The sequence below is a fragment of the Hippocampus comes genome, unplaced genomic scaffold, assembly GCF_001891065.2.
Source record: "Hippocampus comes isolate QL1 unplaced genomic scaffold, H_comes_QL1_v1.1 scaffold92, whole genome shotgun sequence".
NCBI lineage: Eukaryota > Metazoa > Chordata > Actinopteri > Syngnathiformes > Syngnathidae > Hippocampus > Hippocampus comes.
The window spans coordinates 2,485,433-2,511,995 of record NW_017805379.1 but is presented as its reverse complement, the minus strand read 5'-3'; the positions used below and the strand labels follow the sequence as shown (position 1 = coordinate 2,511,995).

The 26,563-nt window shown below is 43.1% G+C and overlaps 5 protein-coding genes across 9 annotated transcripts in view; all 5 read right to left on the bottom strand.

The window, feature by feature from the left end:
- Window positions 1-10: 10 nt before the first annotated feature.
- dnajc5gb (DnaJ (Hsp40) homolog, subfamily C, member 5 gamma b) lies at window positions 11-5,491 on the bottom strand. Of its 3 annotated transcripts, none has more exons than XM_019872546.1 (6): window positions 5,253-5,491; window positions 4,045-4,179; window positions 3,202-3,415; window positions 2,820-2,973; window positions 2,030-2,107; window positions 11-785 (listed from the first exon to the last, which is right to left on the bottom strand). In XM_019872546.1, exons 2-6 carry the CDS (start codon window positions 4,152-4,154, stop codon window positions 682-684), a joined length of 660 nt encoding a protein of 219 aa, XP_019728105.1. In that variant the 5' UTR covers window positions 4,155-4,179; window positions 5,253-5,491; the 3' UTR covers window positions 11-681. The 3 variants fall into 3 exon arrangements, with proteins under 3 accessions (XP_019728105.1, XP_019728104.1, XP_019728106.1); XM_019872545.1 differs by having other exon boundaries at window positions 4,045-4,164; window positions 5,253-5,486; XM_019872547.1 differs by lacking the exon at window positions 2,030-2,107 and having other exon boundaries at window positions 4,045-4,164; window positions 5,253-5,488.
- A 1,681-nt stretch (window positions 5,492-7,172) lies between these two features.
- On the bottom strand, window positions 7,173-11,111 carry cenpo (centromere protein O). Its single transcript, XM_019872544.1, has 6 exons — window positions 10,958-11,111; window positions 10,651-10,802; window positions 9,525-9,678; window positions 9,129-9,400; window positions 8,361-8,520; window positions 7,173-8,178 (listed from the first exon to the last, which is right to left on the bottom strand). The coding sequence occupies exons 1-6, from the start codon at window positions 11,031-11,033 to the stop codon at window positions 8,069-8,071; spliced, it is 924 nt and encodes a 307-aa protein (XP_019728103.1). The 5' UTR covers window positions 11,034-11,111; the 3' UTR covers window positions 7,173-8,068.
- Window positions 11,112-11,292: 181 nt separating this feature from the next.
- On the bottom strand, window positions 11,293-12,502 carry ankrd66 (ankyrin repeat domain 66). 2 transcript variants are annotated; one of them, XM_019872274.1, is made up of 3 exons: window positions 12,301-12,499; window positions 11,941-12,169; window positions 11,293-11,617 (listed from the first exon to the last, which is right to left on the bottom strand). In XM_019872274.1, the coding sequence occupies exons 1-3, from the start codon at window positions 12,437-12,439 to the stop codon at window positions 11,485-11,487; spliced, it is 501 nt and encodes a 166-aa protein (XP_019727833.1). In that variant the 5' UTR covers window positions 12,440-12,499; the 3' UTR covers window positions 11,293-11,484. The 2 variants fall into 2 exon arrangements, with proteins under 2 accessions (XP_019727833.1, XP_019727834.1); XM_019872275.1 differs by having other exon boundaries at window positions 11,523-11,617; window positions 11,966-12,169; window positions 12,301-12,502.
- An 807-nt stretch (window positions 12,503-13,309) lies between these two features.
- Window positions 13,310-18,280, bottom strand: tdrd6b (tudor domain containing 6b). The gene has a single exon (XM_019872642.1). The coding sequence runs from the start codon at window positions 17,781-17,783 to the stop codon at window positions 13,581-13,583; it is 4,203 nt and encodes a 1,400-aa protein (XP_019728201.1). The 5' UTR covers window positions 17,784-18,280; the 3' UTR covers window positions 13,310-13,580.
- A 4,395-nt stretch (window positions 18,281-22,675) lies between these two features.
- Window positions 22,676-26,563, bottom strand: part of vsnl1b (visinin-like 1b) — a 6,668-nt gene continuing 2,780 nt past the window's right edge. For both annotated transcript variants that reach the window (XM_019872644.1, XM_019872643.1), the window contains exons 2-4: window positions 24,380-24,552; window positions 23,992-24,207; window positions 22,676-23,094 (exon numbers count right to left, since the gene is read on the bottom strand). In XM_019872644.1, the coding sequence (XP_019728203.1) occupies window positions 22,897-23,094; window positions 23,992-24,207; window positions 24,380-24,541 (576 nt within the window). In that variant the 5' untranslated portion in view covers window positions 24,542-24,552 and the 3' untranslated portion in view covers window positions 22,676-22,896. The remainder of the gene's footprint in view (window positions 23,095-23,991; window positions 24,208-24,379; window positions 24,553-26,563) is intronic.

The following is a 26,563-nucleotide window of genomic DNA, read 5'->3' as shown; positions in this document are numbered from 1 at the left end:
ATAATGAACTTTTTTTTTTTTGACAGCAGTCAATATGACTTGTAAAACTAACATAAGGATGCAGCAAGTTTGCACAAATGAATACAGCACCAAAGACCCGCAAACCTTTGTGAAGGAATAGTGCACCACGTAAATATATTGCGATCCATTTTGGTGCGCCGTTTTTGTTTTACCCACGGAATTCATATAGGGAACGATTGGAAACGTCCAACCCCCCCCGCATGAATGATGACGACAACTCTCGACTATTCTCCATCTACCAGCAAATTACAAAACAGGTGGACAAACAGAGCGCTACGGATTGTTTTCACTGCTATGAATATATAATAAGCAACACGGAGGGAGAGGAAAAAACTGTCAATGTAATTTTAAAAAATATATAATACAACATTCAATAAAAGTGTACACTTCGTTTTGGCCCAACCCAGTGTAAGGGTCATTCTAACAGTGCTAAGACAAAAAAAATAAAATCTGGTGGCGGCAGCGGCCTGCGGTTTTCTGCACAGTCCCTTATAAAACATGAGAGGATCCAAAAGCATACCCTGTGGCACCGAAAAACAACCCCCAAATAACTGCTGCTGTAAACAAAAGAAGCCCCTCTGAGATGTCGGAGTCCCGATTAAAAAAAGGAAAAAAAAAGAATTGGATCCAAACTTCTGAAATGGGGGTGTTTCGGGGCATTCACTCCTCGACCGTCAGATGCACGGCGGCTGGGGTGGCGGCGGCGGCAGAAAAGGTGGAGCCGTTGCTGGCGTGGGGCTGATTCACGATGGGCGTGTCCTCGCCTGCAGTGGTAAAATGAATCAAAATCAAAAATTAAGTTTTCATACAAAGTACCTAGAGGCTTAAGGAAAGAACATTTAATAGTGACACTGGGTCTAAAAGTGACTTTTGGTGGGAGTAATGTGCAGGTCAGAACTGTCTAGTTTCGAGTAGGCAAGGGGCAATTACCGGTTTGACGATTTGTGGTAAGTTTTATAAAGTCAAGCTTTCAATCACCGCTAATCCTGTCTGTCATCGGTAACGAGCTAAGCGGACTTCTTAGGCCAGGGGTCGGCAACCCAAAATGATGAAAGAGCCATGTTGGACACAAAAAAACAAAAAAAATGTCTGGAGCCGCAAAAAATTAAAAGCCTTATTATGAAGGCAACACAAGCTGTATGTGTCTGCATTTGATGTATTAGCCTACTATCAAAATGACTAAATTGCGATCGACCCGTTACCGCACACCCACGCATACGCACGCACAAATGTTGAAATTTAATATTTATTCTACACATTTTTACAGCATTGGAAAACGTTAAGAATGTTTGTATCATGTTTTTCCTCCTACAGAAACCATATTAAAATAAAAAATTCCCTCCCCCATCTTTTTCCTTTTTCAAGAATTTTTGAAAAAGCTCCAAAGGAGCCACTAGGGCGGCGCTGAAGAACCGCATGCGGCTCCAGAGCCGCAGGTTGCCGACCCCCATCTTAGGCGTTTGAAAGGCTGCTTGCAGCGTCTCTTTGAAGTTAATTTTGGACAGTCGCCTTTTTCCGGCGAGTAGCGCAGAGGAGGAGGGAGGGAGCAAGACGAAAAGTTCCGAGGGTGCCCCCACTTTTATGTCATTCTGTGACTCTCCACAACCTGCTGATGACACTCCAAAGCTCACATCTGTTTTTTTTTTCTTTCAAAATAAAAGGCACACTATCTTGAAAATACAAACAAGACTTGAAAAGACATGCAGTTCATCTGTAGGTCAAGTCACATGCGTAGCAAGTCAAAGTCAACTCAAGTCTTCCAAGTTTTCACCAAGTCAGGCACGAAATTGCTGGCTCAAGTCGGACAAGTCGAGTCACGTGACTTGAGTCAAGTATTGCGGCAACAGTCGCCTACCTCTGCTATTTAATGTCTAGTTGAATTTTTTTTTTTTAATTAAGGTCTGTGGTGTGCCTGGCCATCTAGTGTGACATTAAACAAGCGTCAATCTTTTGTGAGCTGCCCGTTTCTGAAAATGTGCCGACACGCCGGTGTTGAGCCCAACTTTACCTGACGCGGCGTCACCTTTGCCGGAAGCGTCGACGGTGGCAGACGAGCTCGGCTGAATAACAATTACATTGTCTCGTGCTGTGAAACATCACACAACACAATTCAGAAAGCCTCAAATTTTGAAATAAGTCAGTACCAGAGGTCTGAAATGTCCCAGTTTTTGTGAATGCACCTTCTCGAGCTAGTGAGTGCAGAACTGTAAGAACTAGGGGGGCAAATTACGTGCATTTTTTTAAGGACGACTACGATATTTGGCATACTAAGATTCGTAAAACCAATTTTTTAAAAATTAATAAAATAACTTATTTTCTGGTCCCTTAACGCCTACAATGAAGACACGAAGTAGAGGCAGAATATTTGAGAGTTTTACTAAACTTTTTCATTCGGTATTTAAATTTTTTTTGATGATTTTCTTTGTCTTATGCTGTAATGTGTTCATGTTGCAATTTATTTTTTTAAACGGCAAAAAAAAAAAAAATCATATATTTGGTCGATTTTTTGATTTTCATGTGGAAATGTATGATGTTTCTAAAGTGAATAAAAAGGGGGTTGTCAATTCTGTCTGACAGTGCAGACAAAAAAAAAACCCAACAACAACCGTGTCAGAGGTATAACATTTCTTCATTTGCAGTGAATGCTAAATGAAGGAAATCTTTTCAAAGCGCAGGGTGAAGAACCAAATCAAGCCTTGAAACTTCCCACTTTTTCTTGAATGCAGCACGCGGGAGACTTTCTCGTAAACGCGCGCGGTGACCAAAGTCGGCCCGAAAGACGGAAAGCTGCGGCTCACCTTCCTCCTGCTCTCTGATCTCCGCCTCCAGGTCCTCTGGGTCCACGTAGAAGTCTCTTTCTTCGTCCTCGGAAGACTTGCACTTGCCGCAGCAGAAACAGCAGCAGCAGCAGCAGCAACAGCATGTGAGGATGCCGCAACAAAACAGCAGGGCCTGAAGCGGCATCGTGCAAAATCAAGTGTCAATACTTGGGGAGTAGAACGCTACATTGTTACGTTGGTACTTTGCACCACTGAGGGCGTTACCGATAGAGCCCAGTATGCAGCGATTCTGCAAATAGGTACGTTTTTCAGCGACGACGTGACTCGGTGAATTTGTGAATCGCAAATATGTGGAGATTCACGAAACCGTTTTGCCCCTGGTTTTTACGCTGCAACTCACCTTGAACCAGCACTTGGACATGAGGAAGTAGTACTTGACGCTCTCTTCGCCAAACTGCTCGGCCACATAGAGGCCCATGGAGCCGTACTCGTCGTAGATCTTACGCTTGTTATCGTCACTCAGGATGGAGTTGGCGTTGTTGATCTCCTTGAACTTGTCTGCCGCTTCGGGGTTGTCGGGGTTCTTGTCCGGGTGGTGCCGCAGCGCCAGCTTCCTGCGGGAGACACCACCACGGAAAGAATCAGACCATACCAACCTTTGTGAGTGATGACTTCAAATCGGTAAGAAGCTAAAGCGGGTCTGGGCAAAGTATGGCCCACCATTCTCTTCAAACATTTTAAGTCATTTCGCCCAAATTGGTTAAATAACTACATTTATTTATATTCCAAAAACGTTACTTTGGAAAACAATGGTCAACGCTATTTCTGATTTTTGGACATGTGACAGACCAAACTAGTGAATCTTAAGTCATGTTTGTGAATTTTCTGCACTCTCAATTTGAAATATTGTAATGCCTCCAGGTTGCCTCCCCCTCCTCCTCCTCTCTTCAAATCGCTTGTGGTTATTGGTTGCATTTATTTTCATATATAAACAGTGTTTCACTTCACTTGTGTGACAGCTAAGAATATTAAAATGGAACTTAAAACATTGCCTGTGCAGTTAATCAAGTTTTAATGATGGTGCCAGTTTAGATTCAGAACAAATGGATTCACTTCATACGAACTAAACAACTTTATTTATCGTGGGAACATTTTTTGGAGGGGTGAAAGGCATTGTTAATGACTACGACAATGAGTTTTAAGAAAAACAAAAAAGTGTGTCCTTTGATACAGTCAAACCCACCTGTAGGCCTTTTTTATCTCATCGGGCGATGCTCCCTTCTGCAAGCCCAGGACTTTGTACAGGCTGTCCCCTGCCGTGGACATTTTGCGAGGTTTGTTGGGGTCGTCCATGTTGGAGGTTCTGGTGAAATGAACAATGTCATGTCAAAAAGAATGCAGGACGACATACATTTTTAGTTTATGCAAGTTAAATGAGGAAGTGTGTGAACTAACTAAAAAAAAAAAAAGGAAGTACCGTAAAACATCATGTAGACATCTTACTTTACAAGTGTGTCCACAAAGTTTAATTTCTTGCTACATAAGAAATGAATGATGTTTTAGGTACTCAGTGAGTCTGAAAGTTGTCACAATGTGTTTGCGCAACATTGGATACAGCATGTTTGTGGGCTCATTTTCAAAACGTTTCCAGGCTGTAAGCGAGGATCCAGTTCACTTGGAAACGGATATCACTCCCCTGAACGTTCTCTATAGATCAATTATGCCATTTCAACATTAATTAAAGAAACTGGGCTAGAAATCGAGTGTGTCTTGATGTGCTTCGTGCAACTAATGATGCCCATGTGAAGGTTTATTATATTTGTCAAACACTTCAATCTGAAGACTTCATTTTGTCATAGTTTCCAAAGCTTTGTCTATTTATTTGCTTCTGTAATAAACGTGCAAGAGTTTAATGAACTCCTGTACCTTAAATCAATGATTTACACCCACAGTGTCACGGGATCAGCAGGTGTGCCGTAGGGAAATTCATATATTTTGGTTCGTCTATCTGAGCTAACGACATATAGTGACGGGCTGGGGGTGCATGATTAACTTGTCTGTTTCTTTACACAGACTTTTCATGATATTTAAGTGTGGTGGCGTGCGGCGAGATTTCGCGAATGTGTGCCTGGACAAAAAAAAAAAAAAAAAAACACTACTTTGAATAATGGTTACCGGTATTTTATCTTTTTTTTTCTAACTGTCACTTCTGTATAAAAGATGAGGGTTAGATTATACACTTTCAGTTTCGGCCTCCGCCACTTCTTACTAGCCACTGAATCAAAACTTAGATTGTGGTAAAAAGAACAAAGTATTTCAGTTTTGAACCGGACTTTAATCTGACTAAAATGCTTATGGGTACGATGTCAAACACTGCTGCCGGGCTGAACTTTCGACACGGTGCTAAGCTAACTTTAGCACAACTGTAGCCATAAAAAAGTAGACGCTTACCCTCTGGACGAATTAATAACGAAATTTTGGGGATCAATTCATCGAGTCCAAATATTCTCCACCGGCTGTCTTTTCGACTTAGACCCAAAGAGTGTCGTTGACATGCGGGTTATTATGCCACTAATACACCGGCGTCCTCCACATCATGACTGAGTGGGAGAGGCTGGAGCAGCAGTTAGCTAAAAAGACGAGTTAGCAAAGCGCTGTCACAGCGAACAAGGAAGTACATACCGGGAATTACGTCATTACGGAAAGAGGCGGCAAGTTGCCTTTTATGTTTTTTTTTTAGGACTCAGAACATATAAACATAACAGACGGTGTAGTGGTACAAAGACAGAGGTAAAGAATATATAACAAAAAACACACAAATACAAAGTGTGGTGTTTTATCCAAAATTTCCAATATATTGGCCGAATTCATTTTGAAATACAAAAATTACGCTTCCGACCAATATATCGACATTTATGAATACTGTATGCCATTTACCCACGGCAAGGTTTGATTTTTGCTCTTTAAAAAAGTCCTACATTATTAAGAAAAACAAATGTAATTTTTAGAAGCTAATAAAAACATCTTTATTTGGGGTGCTGTAACTTCTATCGTGAATGTGGGCTATAAGTAACACTGACTCGGCTGATGTAGCTTTTTTTAAGAAATGGTTTTATTTTTCGAAAATATATTTTTATTTCTAACCTAAAACCATACGATTTTGGCAATTTTGTCAAATACAGTATTTCTCTATTACTTTTCTAAAACAACATACAAGAAACCCCAATGATTTTTTTTTATTTTCATTATTACACGTGGAATTTTAATTTAGCACTTTTTTCCTCCCGAAAAATATATATTTGACTTTTTCCTGATATTTGTATTTTCTGTTAGTACTTCTGTAATATTGATTTACTTTTCTAATGAACATGTCAAACAATTTTGTATCGTATAATGTTTTCAGAGGGTTTTTTTTTTTATTTGTTTGCTAGTATTTTTCATGTATTTTTTTCTCCCAAAACAGTCAATTACAACACTTTATCTGTACAGCAGCACAAGACCCTGAAGGCCTCTTGAAACACAATCTCGCAAGGTTCGTGCCACTGCAAGATTACCGACAACCTCAAACACAATGGGTATATTACATTACACGCAGTGACACAGCCATAGCAGCAAATGGCTTCGGTTGGAGAAAACACAATGTTTAAAAAAAAATAAAAAATACATCGACAGAAACACTCCATAAGGACTAATGGAGCCAAGAGTAGTACAGCTGAGGGTGCTCAACCAGAAGGACGAACGAGATCTTCGTCTCAAGCTGGACCAGCTGTACCGGGAATTACGTCATTACGGAAAGAGGCGGCAAGTTGCCTTTTATGTTTTTTTTTTAGGACTCAGAACATATAAACATAACAGACGGTGTAGTGGTACAAAGACAGAGGTAAAGAATATATAACAAAAAACACACAAATACAAAGTGTGGTGTTTTATCCAAAATTTCCAATATATTGGCCGAATTCATTTTGAAATACAAAAATTACGCTTCCGACCAATATATCGACATTTATGAATACTGTATGCCATTTACCCACGGCAAGGTTTGATTTTTGCTCTTTAAAAAAGTCCTACATTATTAAGAAAAACAAATGTAATTTTTAGAAGCTAATAAAAACATCTTTATTTGGGGTGCTGTAACTTCTATCGTGAATGTGGGCTATAAGTAACACTGACTCGGCTGATGTAGCTTTTTTTAAGAAATGGTTTTATTTTTCGAAAATATATTTTTATTTCTAACCTAAAACCATACGATTTTGGCAATTTTGTCAAATACAGTATTTCTCTATTACTTTTCTAAAACAACATACAAGAAACCCCAATGATTTTTTTTTATTTTCATTATTACACGTGGAATTTTAATTTAGCACTTTTTTCCTCCCGAAAAATATATATTTGACTTTTTCCTGATATTTGTATTTTCTGTTAGTACTTCTGTAATATTGATTTACTTTTCTAATGAACATGTCAAACAATTTTGTATCGTATAATGTTTTCAGAGGGTTTTTTTTTTTATTTGTTTGCTAGTATTTTTCATGTATTTTTTTCTCCCAAAACAGTCAATTACAACACTTTATCTGTACAGCAGCACAAGACCCTGAAGGCCTCTTGAAACACAATCTCGCAAGGTTCGTGCCACTGCAAGATTACCGACAACCTCAAACACAATGGGTATATTACATTACACGCAGTGACACAGCCATAGCAGCAAATGGCTTCGGTTGGAGAAAACACAATGTTTAAAAAAAAATAAAAAATACATCGACAGAAACACTCCATAAGGACTAATGGAGCCAAGAGTAGTACAGCTGAGGGTGCTCAACCAGAAGGACGAACGAGATCTTCGTCTCAAGCTGGACCAGCTGGAAAAAGAATTCAGGTACACCTGCCGAATGCTGCAACGACGACAACACTGGCTGCGAAGCGAGCGTAGGCAGGTGCTGATGGTGAAGGCTTGCGAGCCCAAAGCCACGGTGGACGTGGCCATGAAGGAAATCGTCACCCGCGTGGACGGCGAGGTTCCGAGGTCCGTGTCGGCACCCCCAGCGAGCAGCGGGGGAGTACGTCTGCGGAGGAGCTTGTCCTTTGTGCAAGTGAAAAGCATCGCCGCCATCGACACCATATCAGAAAGGGAGGCGGAGAAGCGGCGACGGGAGGCTCGGGAGCAGGTGGAGAAGACAAGGCTCCTTCAGAGGGAGTGCTTGCACGATAAGGTGACGGAATTCATTCAGAGGCTCCAGGACAAAAACGATCAGCGGGAGTGTGTATGACGCCTAACCAATGCAATCCATATTTTTCATGGCACCCAAAGCTTTGTGAACTGGCGTCTCCATGAGAAGCTTGCGGTTGTTTTTCCACTTGGAAGACTCCAGAAGCTTCTTGTCTGGAAAAAGACGAAATTGCTCATGATATCGGAGAGTGACATTTAAGGCTTTTCCCTGACAGATTTTGCAGCCCATTCTGATCAAATAAGTGTGCTTTACTCAATTTCAGCTCTACAATTCACTACTATGGACAATTTAGAGCCTTCGATGATGTTTTAAAAGTCCTCTTTCAGTCACCCACCTTCACAGTCAAAGTGGACCCCCGTGGGCAGACATCTGGTGTGGTCCGTATAGTTCAGGGTGCAGAGCAGTGTCGTCTTCTCTCTTGGCGTGCTCAGCAAGATCACCAGGATGGAACACAGCATGTTGCTCTCCATCACCGTCACTGATGGATGGAGCTCCTGAGTAAACAAGGCCACACTTCTGCTCTGAGTGTTTTTTGTTTTGTTTTGTTTTTTTGCTCCGGTTTATTTTTGAAATTCTGACTATTTTTTTTTTAAATATTTTTTGTGGTTGACAAACTTCTGTGTCAAACTTCAGCTCATTTAACAGTAGGTATAGGGAAAATGAGTGGAAATGTGAAGATTTACTTTGTAAATCAATTCACAGTACGCGTCCCTAAATTTTCTACCTGGACCCATAAAATTTCAAGATCGGGGCCACTGTACCCCTCGTAAAAAAATTTAGCATGCAGCCCCGAGTGGGTGTGCTTACTTGACTGCCAAAATCAAAATGAAACATTTTTTTCAGTGTTGCCGTCTAGTGAGGATATGTTGTAAAGCCAGGATGGGTATGCTGTGTGTCAGTGTGAAAATGTACACAACTAACTGGATTCCGTGTAGAAGAAAAAGGCACTTCATTCACGCATCTGTTGCGGCCATGATTCGTCAATTTTGCGGGAACTCCAAATTATCTCTAATTGTGGAATGCAGTGGCGCTGGGTCGGTTGGGGAAAAGCAGATCCATGGCGCTTAATTTTGCGGTACCAGGGAGAAAACGAGAAAGTCACCTTAACAAGCCTCAGCTGCTGCCTGCGGCCCGCGAAGGCGTTGAGGCGCGTCAAGAGCGGGTCCAGGAAGCCCCTGAGGTCCTTCTGCCGACCGGCCGGCTCGCAAAGCTCGCCCAGTGGGATAAACGGCGGCACGTTGTGGCGACTGATTTTCAGCGTCGGCCCGACGTCCAACTCCATGTTGTACGTTTCCAGATAGACGCCCTCGTAGGCGGTCGACAGAGTCACGCAGATGCCTTTCCCCCTGCGGGTCTTGGTGATGTCGTAGCCACCTAGCAATTAAAAAAAAAAAAAAAAAAAAAAGTGTATATGTATATATGTAAAATAAGGGAGGGGGGGCACTTTTGATTTTATGGCCATGTTGCTGAGTCCAAGTAGTGAGTAATGGAAGCGTACCAATGATGTGATGAGCATACAGAAGCTGTTTCAGGTCCATTACTCTGGCAATCAGATGCAAAAGTTGTTCATTCTCGTTGTCTTCAGTCTCCATTTCTTCTTCTGCTGCCGCTGCACCCCGATTGTTCAGTCGCGTCTTGTGTTTTTCAATGCCCTGAGCAGGACATCATTGTCAACGAATTAGTAGAAATCCCTTCTTAGTCGTCATTAATCAATGTAATGGCAATGTGGTCAGAAAAAAGTTGTTTTGCAGTTTGTTTGCGTTTTAGAAAAAGGTTTTGAAGAGAGTCATAATTTGAATGAGTAATGGTCAAAATTTGACATTAAAAAAGTCAAAAACTAAAATCAATATTAAATTATTCCTATAAAAATAGACAAAACCACAACATTCGGATTATTTGTATGTGAAATTATGTTTTTTTTGTAAGATTGTGAATTACTGGGACTTTATATTGTTCTACTCCTAAAAAACAAAACCCCCCAAAAAACACATTATATACATTTTATTTTCAAGTGTAATTTTTGTGAACAGGTTTCAATCTGAAAGTAAAAAATAAAAGAGTCCTGACTAAAACCATATCACTGTTTTGTTGGTTCTTCTGTCATCATTGCATGGGTGTTACCACAAGTCATTAGACAAATAGACATTCATTTTTCTAAAGAATGTTAATTTATTTTGAGATTTCAAAGGATCCACTGGAACCCTGTAATTAGAGAAGCCATCTGTAAACACAGTGATCAACAGTTTGGCCTATTTCCAAACATTTGACAGACGAAACCAGTCCCTGAATCATAACCAATTTGTTAATAATCAATCAGTTTGTGCATTTTCTGCTATGTCAGTTTGTCTTGTTTTTGAATGAACGTTTGGATTTATTTTGATCTGATTCGTCGATTAATTGAAGCAGATTAATATCATAGCAAACAAAATAACAAATTGTGAGTTGCAGCCGTGAACCGAATGCAATCATTTTCTTATTGTGCTTGTTTGCAGTGGTCTACAACGCTACATGAACTTATTTAGTGCGTGGCAAAATAACAGCAACTGTTTCTCAGTGCGCTGTAAATAAATGTTGATCATACATAATGTACATTTCCAGTCAGGTAATGGATTCTCTTCCTTTACCTTGTGCGCGTGGATCTCAGCCTTCAGCCGGTCCCTCTGGACGGTCAGCGCCTCCGCGCGAGCCCGCAGCTCCTCCACGCGACTCCGCTGCCGGGGCTGAACTTGGCGGCTCCTCGCCCGAACCTCCAGCGCACTCAGGTGACTTAAAACTCCTGTGGACCAGAGTGACAGTGGTGGAAAATGGCGCGTGCAGACTGTAACCGTCCCTTGTAGCTTCAGCATTAGCATTAACGTTAGCAAATGCCGGTAAGCTACCGTTGAAACTTGACGCTCACGGCTCAACCAACGCCACACGGGTGTCTGTTACCTTTCGCCGGCTCCATGTTGAGAGGGCGCCCGTCACCTTGTTTTGTCGGGAAAATGTCAACTTGTTGTTTGTTCATTGACGGTGCGTTTCGCAACCAGTTTTGATTTTAGCGGCTTCCGCTCGTCATCGATGAAAGCCCCGCCCACTAACGTCATATCCGAAAAAGGTTCTCCGCTACAAACCTTATTTGCAAACATTCTAAATTATTTTCTCCGTCGTTATAACATTTTCTTGAAGTTGAAGTTTTTCAGTATTTAGTTTTCTTACCAAAATTTAAATACAATTACAAAGTATCACTTTTGAAGTTTAATTAAAATAACAACAAACCAATAAACAGAAAGACTCTCTGAGATTATTTTAGGAATGTTTATTTCAAAGTGTGCCTTGAGGCTTAATGCAAACTTGTTCAGTCAAATTTCGGTTTAACTCGTCATGTGTGCATGAATAACCATTAAGGGCTACAAACGGGCTTCATTTATACATTTTTTGCAACACTCAAAGGGGTGCATTTAAAACTCTGGGAAATACTATTTTATCACAAATTTTATTTTTCCTTCACGTTGGTCTTTGCATTGTTCTTCCCACTCTTCATCAGTGTCATCCACAGACAGGCCTTTTTCAGCCACTATTTTGCGGTATGTCTCCCCCTCTGCCTCTGCCCTGCAACAACAATAGAATGTCAAAATGAGACAAAATATGAATTCGAGAAAAAGAAACTATTTATTTGAGATGTAACGAGGTATTTAACAAGGCAATCTTTTTGCAAGGACGCTATACCATTCTACACTTTCTTGCTAAGAGTATACATGCACCCGATTGGCCGCATAACAGGTGTGACATCACAAGAGCTACGCTGATGATTGGTTGACATATACCAACTGTCATTGAGTCCAAACAAAAAATGTGGAATCCAGCCAAAACAAGAACCCAACGACATGAACGAGACCAGTAGGACTGGATTTCGTTCTGTCAAAAAGTCTTACTTTCTGAGGAATGTGACACACTCACGGTGTCCATAGATTTGGGCGATCCGCGCCGGTCTGTCGCCGCCAGAATCCTCCTTGTCCAGGGGGGCGTGGAAGGAGTGCAGCAGCCTCAGGACCCCCAGAGAACCAGTCTCGGCGGCAAAGTGCGCCGCAGTTCTGCCCAGTTCCGTCCTCAGGCATGGCCGGGCTCCGTGCTCGATGAGAAGTCTCGCCGTTTCTACGTCTCCTACTCAGAGAGGAAAAGTTGTACAATGCTGGACTATACAGGAAGGACCATAAACCTCAGGAAAGAAAGACTTCAAGCACTGAATATACGCACACCTGAGACTTTAGACTTTATCCTAAAAAAAATGTTACCATTGGCTGCAGCCCAGTGCAGAGGCGTCTTATTGCCCCAGTCCACGTCTCGCTGATTGGGGTCACATTTCTTGCGCCTCAGAATCTCCCAGACCTGATCAAAATCCCCCACCGCAGCTGCTTGGTGCAACTCTGACATGCTGTCCCAGGTGGTTGCTTGGTAACAGTGTTCAACACATAGTCACAAACCTGCCAAATCCTCCAGAGCAATGCTGCCACCTTCTGGAGGACTTGTAGCAATGAGTGGTTCAGAGGATGAAGTTTAATATGTTCGCCTTACAGCTATAGTCAAGTCCACATAAACGAGGGGGTCAGTACCTGCTATCTTTGTTTTAACCAACAATTTGGATGCATAACCAGAAGGAAAACTGGACCAAGATTTAGGGCATTGCTTCATAAATTGATACAGTGGTATCTGGTTTAAGTGCTTTGTTTGAAACCTGAAGTCTTAATTAAAGCAGGGTCCTTGCAGATTTTTTTCCCCACTTTTTTTTTTTTTTTTTATGTGAGAGACCTCACAAAAAACAATGAAAAAATGGGCAAGTGTGTTCTTACGACCCTATAGTGTGTGATGACCAACAAATAACACCACACACACATAACCAACCAGTCAGATTTTTTTTGTTCCCAAGCAGGGACTGCTGCAGGATTTTTTTTTCTCTCCTGGGGCTGTTTATTTGGTATCATTAAATGATTAAAAATAAAAACTAAACAACGATTAAGCAATACCACACGAGAGGGTGGTACTTACAAATCTTTTTAAAACGGACTCAGTTAGTGGTTCTATTATTATTTTCCAAAGTAAAATCAAATGTTTTCAAATGTCTTATTCTGATCATAATCAGAGAGTATTTACTGTTGCGAGGGTGAAATAAAAGGATTTTGCTCATTTTTAGCACTAAACAATTGGCCCTAAACGATAACTCATTTTTAAAATAGTAGTCGATTGACTTGATCACAGATCACTTGTCGATGAATTTTGACACCTCTAGTTTGCAAAAACACACTGTTGCAAAACATGCCCTTTATTTACTTAAATGATTAAAGACAACATGACCATATATACTTGCAACAAGTAGCGACCCATCGGTTGTGTTACGACGACTAAATCGTTGCCACAGTCGACAATCACGTGGACTCTGCAGTTCTCTGCATACAACTCGATACCACTGGCGTCCCGCAGGGTAGAAAGCATCCCAGATTTATTTTGGAGAGATTTGTCTTCGTGTACATATTTGCATTTGCGACCAACTGGCTTCCCTCGTAGGGAATGGAAGACGTTATTGAGTGGTTGGTTTCCAGTATTTCTGCATTGCTGCATTGACAGACACTCCCTCGCTCTCAATTTCCACCACATGCTGAGGAAGCATCATGTCCGAATGCTCTGCTATACGGGACACCACCACGCGGAGAGGTTTATCCACGAGAAGATCGTAGAAGTGATCATAAACTTCATCCTCCCAGGTGCCCTTCGACTGGTCAAACCCGCTCAAAGAGCACAAAAAGGCCTGAGGCGTCCACTCCTGCAAAATCGGAGGGAGACGTCTCACATCTTTCACGTCCACGTCGGATTCGTTGCCATAGTCGATAAACACAACGTGGACTTGATCTTCCTCTCTGCTCAAGATCAGCGCTCGATACCACTGGTTGTCTGCAGAAAAGAGTGCCAGGCAAGGGCCACCGGGTCCAAAGGTGCTTGCGGACGAAGGATTCGTCGCCGCTTGTCCTGCTTCCTGCGCCAGTCGCACCAGATTGCCGAGGACCTCCGTGTTGGCAAACTGACACCAGAAAAAATGGGGTTCCACAATACAAGAAGCATAGACCTCCATTTTGTTCAAGGGGATGTTTGGCCTCTTGTATGAGAATGCTTTTGCATCTTCCTCAAGATGGCTCGTGTTGGACTGCGTGCTTGGGTAAGATGGTTGAGGGGGACCGGCTGTCGGAATCTTTTCAACCTCGGTCTCTGTGGAAATGGGTTTCCAGTATCTTTGCATGGCCTCATTCAAATCTCGACCTGCACACTGGATCTTTACGGAGTGTTCTTGAATGCCAATCTCTGAATGTTCTTGTGCACTAAGCACGGTCACGGAGAGGAGCTTATCCACCAGGAGATTGTAGAAGTCGTCGTAAACCTGATCGTCCCAGGATCCCTTGGACTCATCAAATCCATCCAAAGAACACAAAAAGGCCTGAGGAGCATGTTCGATCAGAGAGCTGGGGAGGTATCTCACGTCTTGAACGTCCACCTCAGATTCATTTCCATAGTCCACAAAGAGGACGCAGACCACGCCGTCGGTCCTCCGAAGAACTTGTGCGCGATGCCACTGGGAGTCAGCGGAAAAGAGGGCGAGGCACGGACTGCCGGGATCCAAATACTTAGGGACCTCTGTGTCCTTCAGAGTCTCACCTACGCTCTGGGTGAGTCTTGACACCGAGTCCAGGTTTTCGGTGCGGGCGAACTGACACCAGAAGTAACTGGGTCCCACAATGCAGGAGGCGTACATCTCTTGGGACGTGTGGTGACGTATGATTGGGGGGTGGTATGCGGAGCTCTTTTCAGGCGGTGGCACTACAGCATCGTCGGGATGGATGTCTTTTGGGGTCTCTGTTGAAACCTCAGCAGTGGCATTCGAACGTGTACTTTCCTCATCAAGCACCGTTTCTTCACAATCTCGTCTGGGTTCAGCAGTCATGTACGGAGACGTTTCCAACGGTTGCTCATCCGAAGCATAAGTTCCCTTGCCGTTATGATCGTTATTATGCTCTTGTAGTTTTGATATACAAGCGAGTTCTTCAGGTAATGAACCCTCATGTGTTGGGTTGACCCGTTCTGAGGCAACCTCCTGGTTGGCCCGTCGATCTTGACTGGTCCTGACTCGTTTTGCGTGCGCCACCTTTTCTCTGACAATGACGTTGATATTCAGCAGCCCTTCAAATAATTCCACCAATAGCTTCCCACCATCGCCTTTGGCCACCACAGAAACAGTTACAGTGGCGCCGGTGGCGTGATTTGCAAACCACCGGTTGACCTCTTGCGGTACATCAGCCGGAACACCGAAAAGTCCGAGGTGAACGGCTAGTACAGGGACGGACTTTGCCATGCTCGCACCGGCAGGCAAAGGTTGAACATCAGATGCATTCACCGTCAGGGTGTCGCCATAGTCCACAAAGAGCACCTTGAGGTCCGGAGTTGTTTGCACCACTTTTCCTCGGTGCCATTCATTGTCATCATACCGCACGAGGCAAAGGCCATCGGAACTGACGAGGTCGGCCGAACCCTGCGACTTGCCGACTATCTGTTGAACGTCCGCCTTCACTTTGTCGAACAAATGAGAATTTCTGTTCAGCTGGCAGAAGAAGCGATGCACCGTCTCTGACGAGGTTATCCATGCCTTCTCTTTTGTGCCCGACTCCATATCGAATGTGGAATATTTATACGTGTCCGTGGGGACGAGAGATGACAAACTGCAAGCGCTTTGGGATGCCGTTTCAATGTCTACCACAACAACCGGCTGGCCCTCTTCATCACAAGTCACGTGTTTGACTGTGCATTTGAATCCGGTCTGTTGAGAACCGCCTGCCGCTAGAAACCTTTGAAACTCGTCTGATGTAGAATCGATCCATGAGGAATTAGTTTTTCGGTTGACGAGGCAACACCGAAAGGCCTGCGGTTCCAGCTGCAGAAACACCGGGTCAATGGGGCACACATCTCCAAGGGGCACGCTTCGTGTACCGCCGTAATCCAAAAACTGCACCTCCACTTCAGGGGAATGATGACTACTAATGATTCTTGCCCTGTACCACAAACTGTCTTCCGGGTTACGAGCGACGCAGGTGGACTTCATGGGCAGAGGCTGGACAGAGGCGTAGTGGTTTTGCAGATCTCCCATCAGCCGTCGCAGAGTCTCGCCGTTTTTAGTGCTTTGACACCAGAACTTCTGAGGACCTTCGACGCAGGACACAGTCACGTCCAGAGTACTTCCAACAGACAACACATGTTCATGATGACAAATTTGAGAAATATGTTGGTCATCAATGATCTTCACGTCACCGCGAACAGAAGGGAGAGTGTCTACGTCGTCAGTATCTGGTCTATAATCTGTACTTGACAAAGCTTCTTTCAGTGACGTCTTGATATTTAAAGTCACAAGGTTCTGAAGGTCTGGCTCCTGCTCCTGTGACAAGGCTTCAATCTGGAATTCTGGCTGCTGTCCTTCAGCCCGAGTAAGTGGGACACCTTCCACTTTCTCCTTCAAACTTTTGTTCATACATGATGCGACATTTCCAGCATAGAGAGTGACGCTATAAGTCTCTTGGAAATGGTTCTCCAGCTTGGCCACAAATGTCTTGTTCAACAGCACCGATTTCAGATATTCATTCTGCTTTGCCGTCCATCCGCTGCCGTTGTCGTCCAGCCCATGTAGGGAGAAGTGATACGTGACCACGGGCATCTTCAGGAATTCCCTCCCCACGTGTCGGATGCATCCCACCGGAAGAAACTCGGTTTTCCCAACATCTACGTGTGTAACTTCCACAAGTTCGTCGTCGGTTCCGATGCTTTGCTTGAGCAGCGAGCGATACCACGTGCCGTTATTCCCTCTGGCGGCGCACGGTTCCCCGCAGGTTTGCGGTCGTTGCCCTCTGGAATCCGAGGACTCCTTGTAGAACTGTTGGATCTCTTCTGACAGTGTCTCCAATGCTTTGGAGTAAATCTGCAGATTGCAAAATATGTTCTGGGGATCAGTGACTTCTGTTACGTTAACTGTCTCGTAGATGCCACAGAGCAGCTCAGGTTGGACGTAGCGGTCATCAAGGTGGACATTAGCACACTGATCTTTGGTCACCTTACAGAGGGTAATGGGTGCGTCATCTTTGGGTGGAGTCAGGCATTCAAGAATAACTCCTTTGAACTCATCTGCCGGGAGCTTCCTCATAGCACCAAGGGTGCACATACGCTTAGAGACGAAGGGTATGTCAAGGAGAACTGTCCTGGATGGCATCAGGACGTGCTGGACCACACCTTTCAGCGTCTTTTCAGGCAAGGACGACAAAAACTTGTAAGCATCTTTGGACCAGTTCTCCTTGAGTGATATGACGTTGGCAAGGATACAAAATTCTATTTCAGGAGGGAGGAAGAAGCTGTCAGACTGGCCCCACGCCAGAGCATCCCATGTGCTCACGCAAGGCTGTCCTTGGTCGATAAGGAAGACCTCGCACGTGTCACTTTGTATGGACACGATGCGAGCCCTGTGCCACATGCTGCTGCTGCAAACCAGACACAGATCCCCCGTTTTTCCTTCGGAGCCACAAAACTTCCTTTCTGGAAGCTGGATCTGCTTCTTCATCTGCTCGTAGGCATGCTTTCTGCTGACATCAATGTTGACCCAAAGCTCCATGAGACCACATTTTGAGTTCGGGTTGACCTTCCTGATCTCGACGGTTATTTCAGATCCTGGTGTCGGGAGCCCGGGAATGGAACACATTGTGGGGTTCAAATGGACCTGGAAAGCAAAGCAACGTTAGATCACATCAAAACGTAATTATATTGTTAGGCTGGATTGATTTACACTGCAGGTGTAGAAAACAAACAAACAAACAAACAACGTTCATTCTAATATTCATTTTGCGTTTTTTCTAGACAAAAAAAAGGAGCAATTCTAATACCATCAACCGGATCGGTAAGCATTATCATTAAGAATACTGGTATTTTTAAAATCTTAACAATACTCGTCCTTAATCGAGAATTGATGAAATGATAGCTAAATTGCATATCTCAATGAGTGTCCACGTGATACAAAACCCACTCATGATACGCAGGCTCTCTCCTGGTCCACAATTAAAAAAAATCCCTGTATGCAATACAACATGAACAGGATGAAGCGTGTTGCTATGTGGACAATGTGTCAAAACTACTTTTTTTTCTCTGTTGTTTTTCAACCCAGCACAATACAGTACTTTTTTTTTTTTTACTTTCCAGTACAGTATGTACAGTAAGTTTTTTTTCACTACATTTCAGTTGTATTCAAATTTTTACAACAGTGGAGTATAATACTATGGGATTTAAACAACAGCCTTTTAAAATATTTAAATTAAATTTATAAGCAACATATGTGCACTAGATTTTAAATTAACCACCAATAAAATTACATTTTTCAATATACAAGCACAATTAAGATACAACCCGAGCATGTTAAAATGCCTTATAGTAATCAATTATATATCTTCAATATCATCATCATTATTATTACTGGCCTACAAAATATTTTTGAAAAGAAAATACAGGACACAATTGAACCTTAAATATGAATTGTACCCCCCCCCCAAAAAAAAAAAAATTATACCGTTTTCAAAAATCGGAGCAAGTGAATGCCATGCATTCCTCATTTAAGAAACCGTTCTGCAGACACCGAGCATCAACCTTGTTTATTATTTTGTCCATTTTAAGTCGTTATTCAGCCCTTCTAGACTCGTTTAAATGACTGAAAGAAGAGCGAAAAAGAGAATAGTTCCCTGAGCAAACAGTTGCGACTCCTTCTAGTGCAAGCTAACTCTAACTCGAGTTTTTCTCAGTAACTGACAGTTGTAAAACACAAGTAACTGTACTCACAATTGCTTTATGGGCCTTTTGGTTTTTGTTGCTTCGAAACAGACCTTGTTAATGACCAGGAAAAATAAACAGAATTTGAGTGTTCAAAACGTTGTCGTTTGTCTCGGTGGCTTGAAATTGCATATCTAGTAAGCGTGCACGTAGTAGGCGGGGACGTACACGAACACAGGTGACCGGCGAGCCAATCACATTCAAGTCCCGCAGCTGATTGACACCCAACGCGGAAGCTTCCAAATTGAAAGTCTGAGTGACGTCATGTTTGTCTTTCGTCAGGAGGGTTGCATTTATTGTTTTGTTTTGTTTTGTTTTGTTTTGTTTTGTTTTGTTTTGTTTTGTTTTGTTTTGTTTTGTTTTGTTTTATTTTGAAAAGGGGGGGGTTGGAGTCCACGTGATATGTCCTTTTCAAACACGTGGATTTGTAATTTTGATGTAATGAATATTTGTTTATAGTGTTAAACTATTGAAAAAAAGCTTAAAGAAGTTCTTTCAACTGTGTGTGTGTGTGTGTGTGTGTGTGTGTGTGTGTGTGTGTGTGTGTGTGTGTGTAAAACAAAATTTTTCTCGATAAAAAGTCATACTGTATTGTATTGTGAGAAAAAGTTGTGAACCTGTAGGTGGGGGCTGGGGAGGGGGGGTATTTATTTTTCCATGAAAAAAAGAGCAGTGTATTCAGCTAAAATTCAGCTTTGTTCTATATCCACCTAAGCTGTCAGTCAGTAGCATGGCCATCAGTGCGTTCTGAAAAAAGCCCGTCTGTGGTTTATTGATTTTAATCACAACAGAACTCAAGTATTTTTTGTTTGTTTAAGGGGTGCAACACATGCCACATGTATAAAAAGAATACAGTAACTTGTATCACGAGTTTTCATATCTGATAGAAACATTGAGCCTACTTGACATTGAAGATCTCCGTGTGGTGTCGAGCTCGACTGAATTGTGTACAGACAGTACAATAATAATAGTAATCATCATCATAATAGTCGAGATTATGATGGGGGGGGGGGGGTTCTTCTGCCGTGTCTGCCATTCGACATGTGGACAAAGCAGACACTCAGTCCACGCTTGCATAGCCTGGAAAACAGGGAAGCCAAATGTGCTGGAAAGACTAATTCAAAATGCAAAATAAAACTTTACATTTGAAAACAATTTCAGTGCTGGAATGCAAGTGTGTACAGTAAACTTGTTGGGTTTTTTTTCCCTTTTTTTTTTTTTTTTTTTTGCTGCTGCTGCTTTGGAATATGAGCCCCTCTCATGAGGAAACTCTCAGCATGCAGATCATTTGATTATTATAGCAGTGCTCTTTGTAAACTTGTGGATATGTACTGTGTAAACAAATCAAACAGGCAGCCAATTGTGTGCCACGAGTGTGTGTGTGTGTGTCGGCGCGTGGTTGTAATCGGCAAAGGAGTATGAATTAGGGCCACACTGAAAAGAAAACTGCATTATACAAAGAGAATAAAGTAATATTTTCTAAAAGCATAAGACAGTATGACGTCTTTCTACTGGTTCAAGAAAGAGGTCATAAACAAGGAATAAAGACCTCTTTTTCAAGAAAAAGTCACATTTTTTGAAAGAAAGAAAGAAATAATCTTATTTTGGGGCGGAGATACCTTTTTCAAGAGTAAAGACCTCTTTTTCAAGAAAAAGTCACATTTTTTTAAAAGAAAGAAATAATATTTCAGGGGGGAGATACCTTTTTCAAGAGATAAGAGAAAAATAAGATTTTTCAAGGGGGGAAAAAAAGAATACATTTTGAGAAAAATAGTCATTTGATGAAAAACAGACAGTATTTTAGTATTTAAGAAAAAATATGCAATCCTATGAGAATAGTCACTGTTTTTTCAGGAAAACAGACATCCTTTTCAAGAAAAGTCATGGTCCTGTCTTGCTCAGAAAAAAAAAATACTTTTTCGAGAAAACAGTTGTAGTTATATGAGAATTAAATTTGATTGCATTCAAGAAAATATTCATATTTTTGAGGGAAAAAGTCTTATTGATGACAATAAAGTCACATTTTATTCAGGAAAAAAGCTTGCCATTTTCAGAGAGAAAACAAATCATGTTTTAAAAAATATATATATTATACGTGATGTTATAATGGCAAAATTATGACTTTTTCTTGAATAAGTACAATTGTCTGCTAAAAAAAAATAAAATAAAATCAGACTTTATTCTTGTCGTATAATCACTTTTCTTACACGTGGCCCCAAACCTCCTCGCAGCAGTCAAATGTAAAATGAATTCAGAAATACCGGAAAGAAATACGATTGTGTGAATGAATGCGGAGGGAAGCATGCTTCCACCTCAGGTGAGCTTACACTGTACATCCCATGCAACAATACGAAATGAATCCCAAGAGGGTTTCCTCTTTTAGAACCACAGAAGAAGAAACAATAAATAAAAAGGTAGTAGATTATATCTATATATATATTATATATTTCTTCTTTTGTTGACACGTAATATATGCATGCAAATACTTTAGTTTTTTTTCTCTGTCGTGCGTGAACATCTCTCTATCATCCACAAGCTCTACAAGCCTGGCTGGCAGAGACACTTATCATTACAATTATCGTAGGAGTTATTGTTTTTATTGACGATTACTCAACGCGGTACGGGAGTTGCAGCGGTGAACAACTTGCAAGGGAAGGCTGGCTGGTAGGGAAAAAAAAAAAAAAAAAAAAACTAGTCCCAAAGAAAGTGTTCCGCTCATGGAAGAAGTCGGCGTGGAGTCACGTGTGAGCCGCCATCTTGGTAGAGGGGGAAACTCAACGGGCTGGGGAGCGTGCCCTGGGGTTTGATGGAAATTCAGCCCCCGAAGCCAGTTTCGCTTAGCAACATGAAATTCGGTGGGTGTATCGATCATGAGTTGAGCCACAAAAAAGTCTCAAAAACCCATGCCCAAAAAGACACGAGATGTTGAGCATTTTGGTTTGAAGACACTATTTTAAGGTCATTTCCGAGACAAATTCTTTTTCGGATTTGTTCTCGTTGAACCCTAAATTGAACCAAAGCTAAATGATGAACATATTTTTCGTAGTTGCGTGCGGACTCAGCATGGTGGCAAAGTTGGATGAAAGGCAAAACTCTAAAACTGGAAGTCCGCTTGCACGAATGCCTCGCCCCTGAAGACTACTTGGCAACATTAAATTTGGTAAGCCTGTCTTTCATGAGAAGACACACACAAAAAAAAAAAAGTCTTCAAAAGCCATGCTCGAACATAGACAGGAAGTCCACCATTTTGGTATGACGCGGACATTTGAGAGTCAATTACGCCATTTCCAGGACTCCCACAAACATATACACCAATTCTCCGATTCATCTTCCTCAAAATTTTGGCAAATGGCTACCAAATTACAACAAGCTACGATATGCTAGACAGACGGGTGATGCTAAATTGACGAGAATTTTAAAGTTCTCCTCATTGCTGGCGGACAAAGTTGGCTGGGTTGCCCTAAAACAACCAAAGTCTAAACCAGAGTCAAATACTCTAAGGGTCTCCATGTCAGCAACGGTTTTCCCCAATAGCAATATGGCTGCCACTCGTCGGACGCGTCGCAAAGTCGCCGACTGTTCGACTTCATCCGTACACCAGCTGGATGAGCGCGGGCACGCGTGTGTGTGGAGGGTTTACGGTGCACGACAACATGTTCGGAAATATAATAAACATAGCATTATCTTATCGCTAGATTCAAAATGATTCAGCATATTTGACATTAGTTCTCATGCATACGACCACAAGAAGCGAGTCCATTGAAAAAGAGTCCAAGCTTTTGTTTTTTTTCTTTCTTTACCCCCCGTGGAATGAGACATTTAAACAGCTGTCCAGGGTGTGTACTTGTGTGTGTGTGTGTGTGTGTGTGTGTGTGTGTGTGTGTGTGTGTTCAAGCAGGGTGACGGGGAGGGGGCTCGGGGAGTGAGCAGTGGTGGCGTTGAGAGAGGGTGGTGCAGGAGGTGGTGGGGGCGGGGCAAATGGGCGAGGGGCGGGGTCTTCACTTCTGCATGTCACACTGCAACAGCAGCACGATGGACGGGTCGCTCTTGGCCGCTTCCTTGAACTCCTCCAGCGAGATCTGGTCATCGTTGTTCTTATCCATTTTGCTGAAGATCTTGTCCACCCGCTGCGCCGGTGTCAGGCCGTCCTCGTTCATCTTCATCATGATCACCGTGCCCACCATTTTGTAGATGGCCTGCAAAGGGTGGGGGGGTGGGGGGTGGGCGGAGTCAAGGGGTGAGCGCCACTTTGTTCCATCGGCCGACACAGTTTCATGTATCCTGCCTGCAGCAACTGCCACAACTTTTTCGAAAAGCTCCAGCGAATTCAAGGTTTTTGGGCCATGTGTATGGTGCTCGGGAACACGCTTGAAATGGACAATCATCAAGGCGATAACATCGACTCTCCTGTCCTTGCGTCGAGACGGCAGTGCTGTAATTCCGTAACTTAATATGACTGCAGTGCTGCCATCAGCCACCCACCCAGCGCCCGCCCGCCCGCCAGCTAGCCTGCCTCTGAGGTGCAGGTGTGCAGCAGCGTGACAGTTACAGTCTGTCTGAAAATCCCCCACCTCACCGCACCCGACACTATTTTTCCTTGTTTGTCTATATTTCATGTACCATTTTTAAGCAACGCAAACTTTCAAGTCAGGTCAAGTCTCATTTATGACAATAGCCCTTAATCACAAACAGGAAAAACTCCCCCAAAAAACCCATCTGGGGAAAAATGAGAAACCTTGAGAAGGGGCCGCAGATGGGAGAATCCCCCTTCCAGGATGACCGGGCTGCAATGGATAACCGAGTGGGCAACATATGACACAATATTGGTATACAATGTTACTTGGAATAATATTAAAGTCCATTAAACAAGATGAAAACGCTGCGGGGGAGATGTGGGTCCGCCTCTGAACCCGGGGCCCAGTCGGTGCAAAATCATGTCCGTAACGATCAGAGAAGAATCTGTACAAGCGACATCCAATTGGACGGGAGACTCGGCAAACCTTGGAAGAGCGCCGAACCAGGCGCGAGTTTAAAAAAAAAAAAAAAAGACACAAGCGGGAACAGGAGAAAACGACCGAGAGAGCGCCACCGACCTCGATAATCTCCAGCATCTCCACCCTGGTGATCTTGCCGTCCCCATCCAGGTCGTACATGTTGAAGGCCCAATTGAGCTTCTGCTCGAAGCTGCCGCGCGACGTGATGGACAAGGCGCAGATGAACTCTCGGAAGTCGATGGTGCCGTCGCCGTTCTTGTCAAAGGTGCGGAAGGCGTGCTGTGCGAATTTGGAAGCGTCGCCGTACGGGAAGAACTGCAACGAGAAGATGACGGGTGAGGATGAGTTTGGGGCCCAGGGACCCCTTAGAGGCGAGACATTTTTTTTTTCTCCAAATCCCTCCTGTCATAATCCTAATCCCAGTTGAACATGATAAAATGGAGGAAAAAAAAACAAATCCGTAGAAGGGATGGTTCAATGGAGCCACCTTGACGTAGAGTTGCTGGAATTCCTCCAGGTTGAGTCTTCCGGTGGGGCAGTCTTTAAGGAAGCCCTTGTACCACTGCTTCAGCTCGTGCTCATTGAACTCCGTGTTCTTCACCAGGTCCTCCATCACCTCAGGTGTCAGCTTGCTGTTCTGCTTTCCCATGGCTGCTGCAGCTGCATACAGAAAAACATCCATCCAGCGCGGCGACGCGGTGACGGTGCGTTCAGTGCAACCTCGTAACGTCGTGCTGTCTGGTTTTGGATTGCCATTTTTTTTGGTGTGGAGAATATGTCAAAGCACCCAAAGATTGCGGTACGAGATCATGGTATCATATGCCAAAAGGCTTCTTAGTTTTTTTTTTTTTTTTTTTTTTAACTTTTTGATAGAGTTCCACCATAAATTGGTTGTTCGGGGTGTATCCAAAACTGATTTGAATGGAAAAATTGGTTTTGATTGAAATGAAATTTGTCAGCTGAAAGTAACTAATAAAGTAACTTGTAATCTAACGTTGTGACTTGTAGAATCAAGTCATCAGTGAAGCAACTCCGTTCGTTACTTTTAAAGATAACCGTGGCAACATTGAAAATGACATCCCTTGTTGCCCGTGCAGCCAACAAACGTTTGGTACGGATGCACATCAGAGGTTCCATTGTGTGTGTGTGTGCGTGTGTGTATGTGTGTATTTAATGTTCAGGGTGGGGGGAGGGCAAAAATCACTGAATTGTTCCCCCCCCGCCTGGTGCTCATGTTTCTATTTCGGGCTTCAAGCTTGTTTGTGCCAGTCTGTGGCACTGACCTGGATCCTCACTGCCACTTCATCAATGAATGGGAGTCAGCACAACAAACTGTGCTATGGAGATACACGAGTAAAAAAAAAAAAATTTTGGTTCATCTGTGCATGGGACATTCTCCCAGAATATTTATGGCATTGTCAACATGACAGCGTGTACACACATTATTGAACCACGGAGTCAGAATGCGTCAACTCGGAGCATCTAACTTGATTGATTTTTTATGTGGATGAAACATGGGCTGGCTTGTCTATATGCAATTTTGAGCAGCCAGTGGTACAGTGCCCACATTAGAGTGCGGAGTTCAAACATGATAGAGCTTGAATCCATCCTGTGCGAACATATGTCAGCATATGTAGCGACGAGCAAAGCCTATAGTCCGTGCCCTCATGGGCAGTGGCGTACAAATGAGGGGGGCCGAGGGGGCAGCACCCCACCTCAATCACCTTGTGGGGGTTAAAGAGAAGTCAAAAGCTCTTTATGTCTACACTGGACAAGGGCTGGGCAAGAAGTAGCCCGCAAGGAGCTTGTGTAGCCGTGGGGCTGAACTAAAAATAGCTCACCAGTGAGATGTGACTAAATTTGTGCACGTTTTTGTCTTGCTATTCTTTTTTTTTTTTTAAACCACACTTGCTTCTGTGTCAATTTGAAAATGACAACAACAAAATGGTCCTTCAAAGATCAGCCCTTGGGAACTGTAAAGGAAAGTGTTTTTGCAGGGGGGGGGGGAGACAATATGTTTACAGTTGACCCCCGCTATTCGCATGGATTAGGGATCAGTCACCATGCCGTCCAAACCATGAATAGCAAAAGGCCATTGATATGCATGTGGGGGGGGGGATATTTAATGATTTAGAGATTTTTTTTTTAATTAATCAACCGAATAATCAGTATTTTTTTTTCTGCCAAAAAGCCTTGGGCTCAAAAAAAAAAATCCATGTGGTCGTACCCTCGTCACGAGTGCAGCAAAAGACGAAATGTGGAGAAGAGCTAGCAGGCGCCACCATGTTGAGATGATTTATCGCCAAATCATTTCTGCAAATGTGTTATTTCAGAAGTGCATATGTAACCGGTTGCATTTATCAATACCCAAGAAGCAGCTCTTATTTTCAAAAAGTTTGGTTGGTCACCCCTGCACTCGACCCGTTCATATCAACCAGCGAAACTTAGGGCAACCCACCCCGCCCCCCCACAAGGGTCCACCATGCGCGGGTGCTCGCCCAAAGGCAACAACATTACTATACACGCCACTGAACATGATCCACGGACCTGAATGCGTTCAGTTTCAGCATCTATCATCTTTTTTTTTTCCTTAGAAACGGTCACATTGCGCGTGTCCACCATACCCACGTCACCAAACATACAGTCGACTTCTCTGCAGCACGCACAGCAG

Bases quoted from the DNA above. Each gene is read 5' to 3' on its own strand.
- tdrd6b (XM_019872642.1), bottom strand. From the start codon at position 17,783: ATGTGTTCCATTCCCGGGCTCCCGACACCAGGATCTGAAATAACCGTC.
- ankrd66 (XM_019872274.1), bottom strand. From the start codon at position 12,439: ATGTCAGAGTTGCACCAAGCAGCTGCGGTGGGGGATTTTGATCAGGTC. The intron at 12,170-12,300 runs GTAACATTTTTT...CTCTCTGAGTAG, and splicing joins GCACTGGGCTGCAGCCAATG to GAGACGTAGAAACGGCGAGA. The intron at 11,618-11,940 runs GTAAGACTTTTT...TTGTTGTTGCAG, and splicing joins TGTGTCACATTCCTCAGAAA to GGCAGAGGCAGAGGGGGAGA.
- dnajc5gb (XM_019872546.1), bottom strand. From the start codon at position 4,154: ATGGACGACCCCAACAAACCTCGCAAAATGTCCACGGCAGGGGACAGC. The intron at 2,974-3,201 runs GTGAGTTGCAGC...ATGCCGCTTCAG, and splicing joins TGTCCAAGTGCTGGTTCAAG to GCCCTGCTGTTTTGTTGCGG. The intron at 786-2,029 runs GTAAAGTTGGGC...TTACCACTGCAG, and splicing joins CAAAGGTGACGCCGCGTCAG to GCGAGGACACGCCCATCGTG.
- cenpo (XM_019872544.1), bottom strand. From the start codon at position 11,033: ATGAACAAACAACAAGTTGACATTTTCCCGACAAAACAAGGTGACGGG. The intron at 9,401-9,524 runs GTACGCTTCCAT...TTTAATTGCTAG, and splicing joins GTATGCTCATCACATCATTG to GTGGCTACGACATCACCAAG. The intron at 8,521-9,128 runs GTGACTTTCTCG...TTGTTTACTCAG, and splicing joins AGCAGCTGAGGCTTGTTAAG to GAGCTCCATCCATCAGTGAC.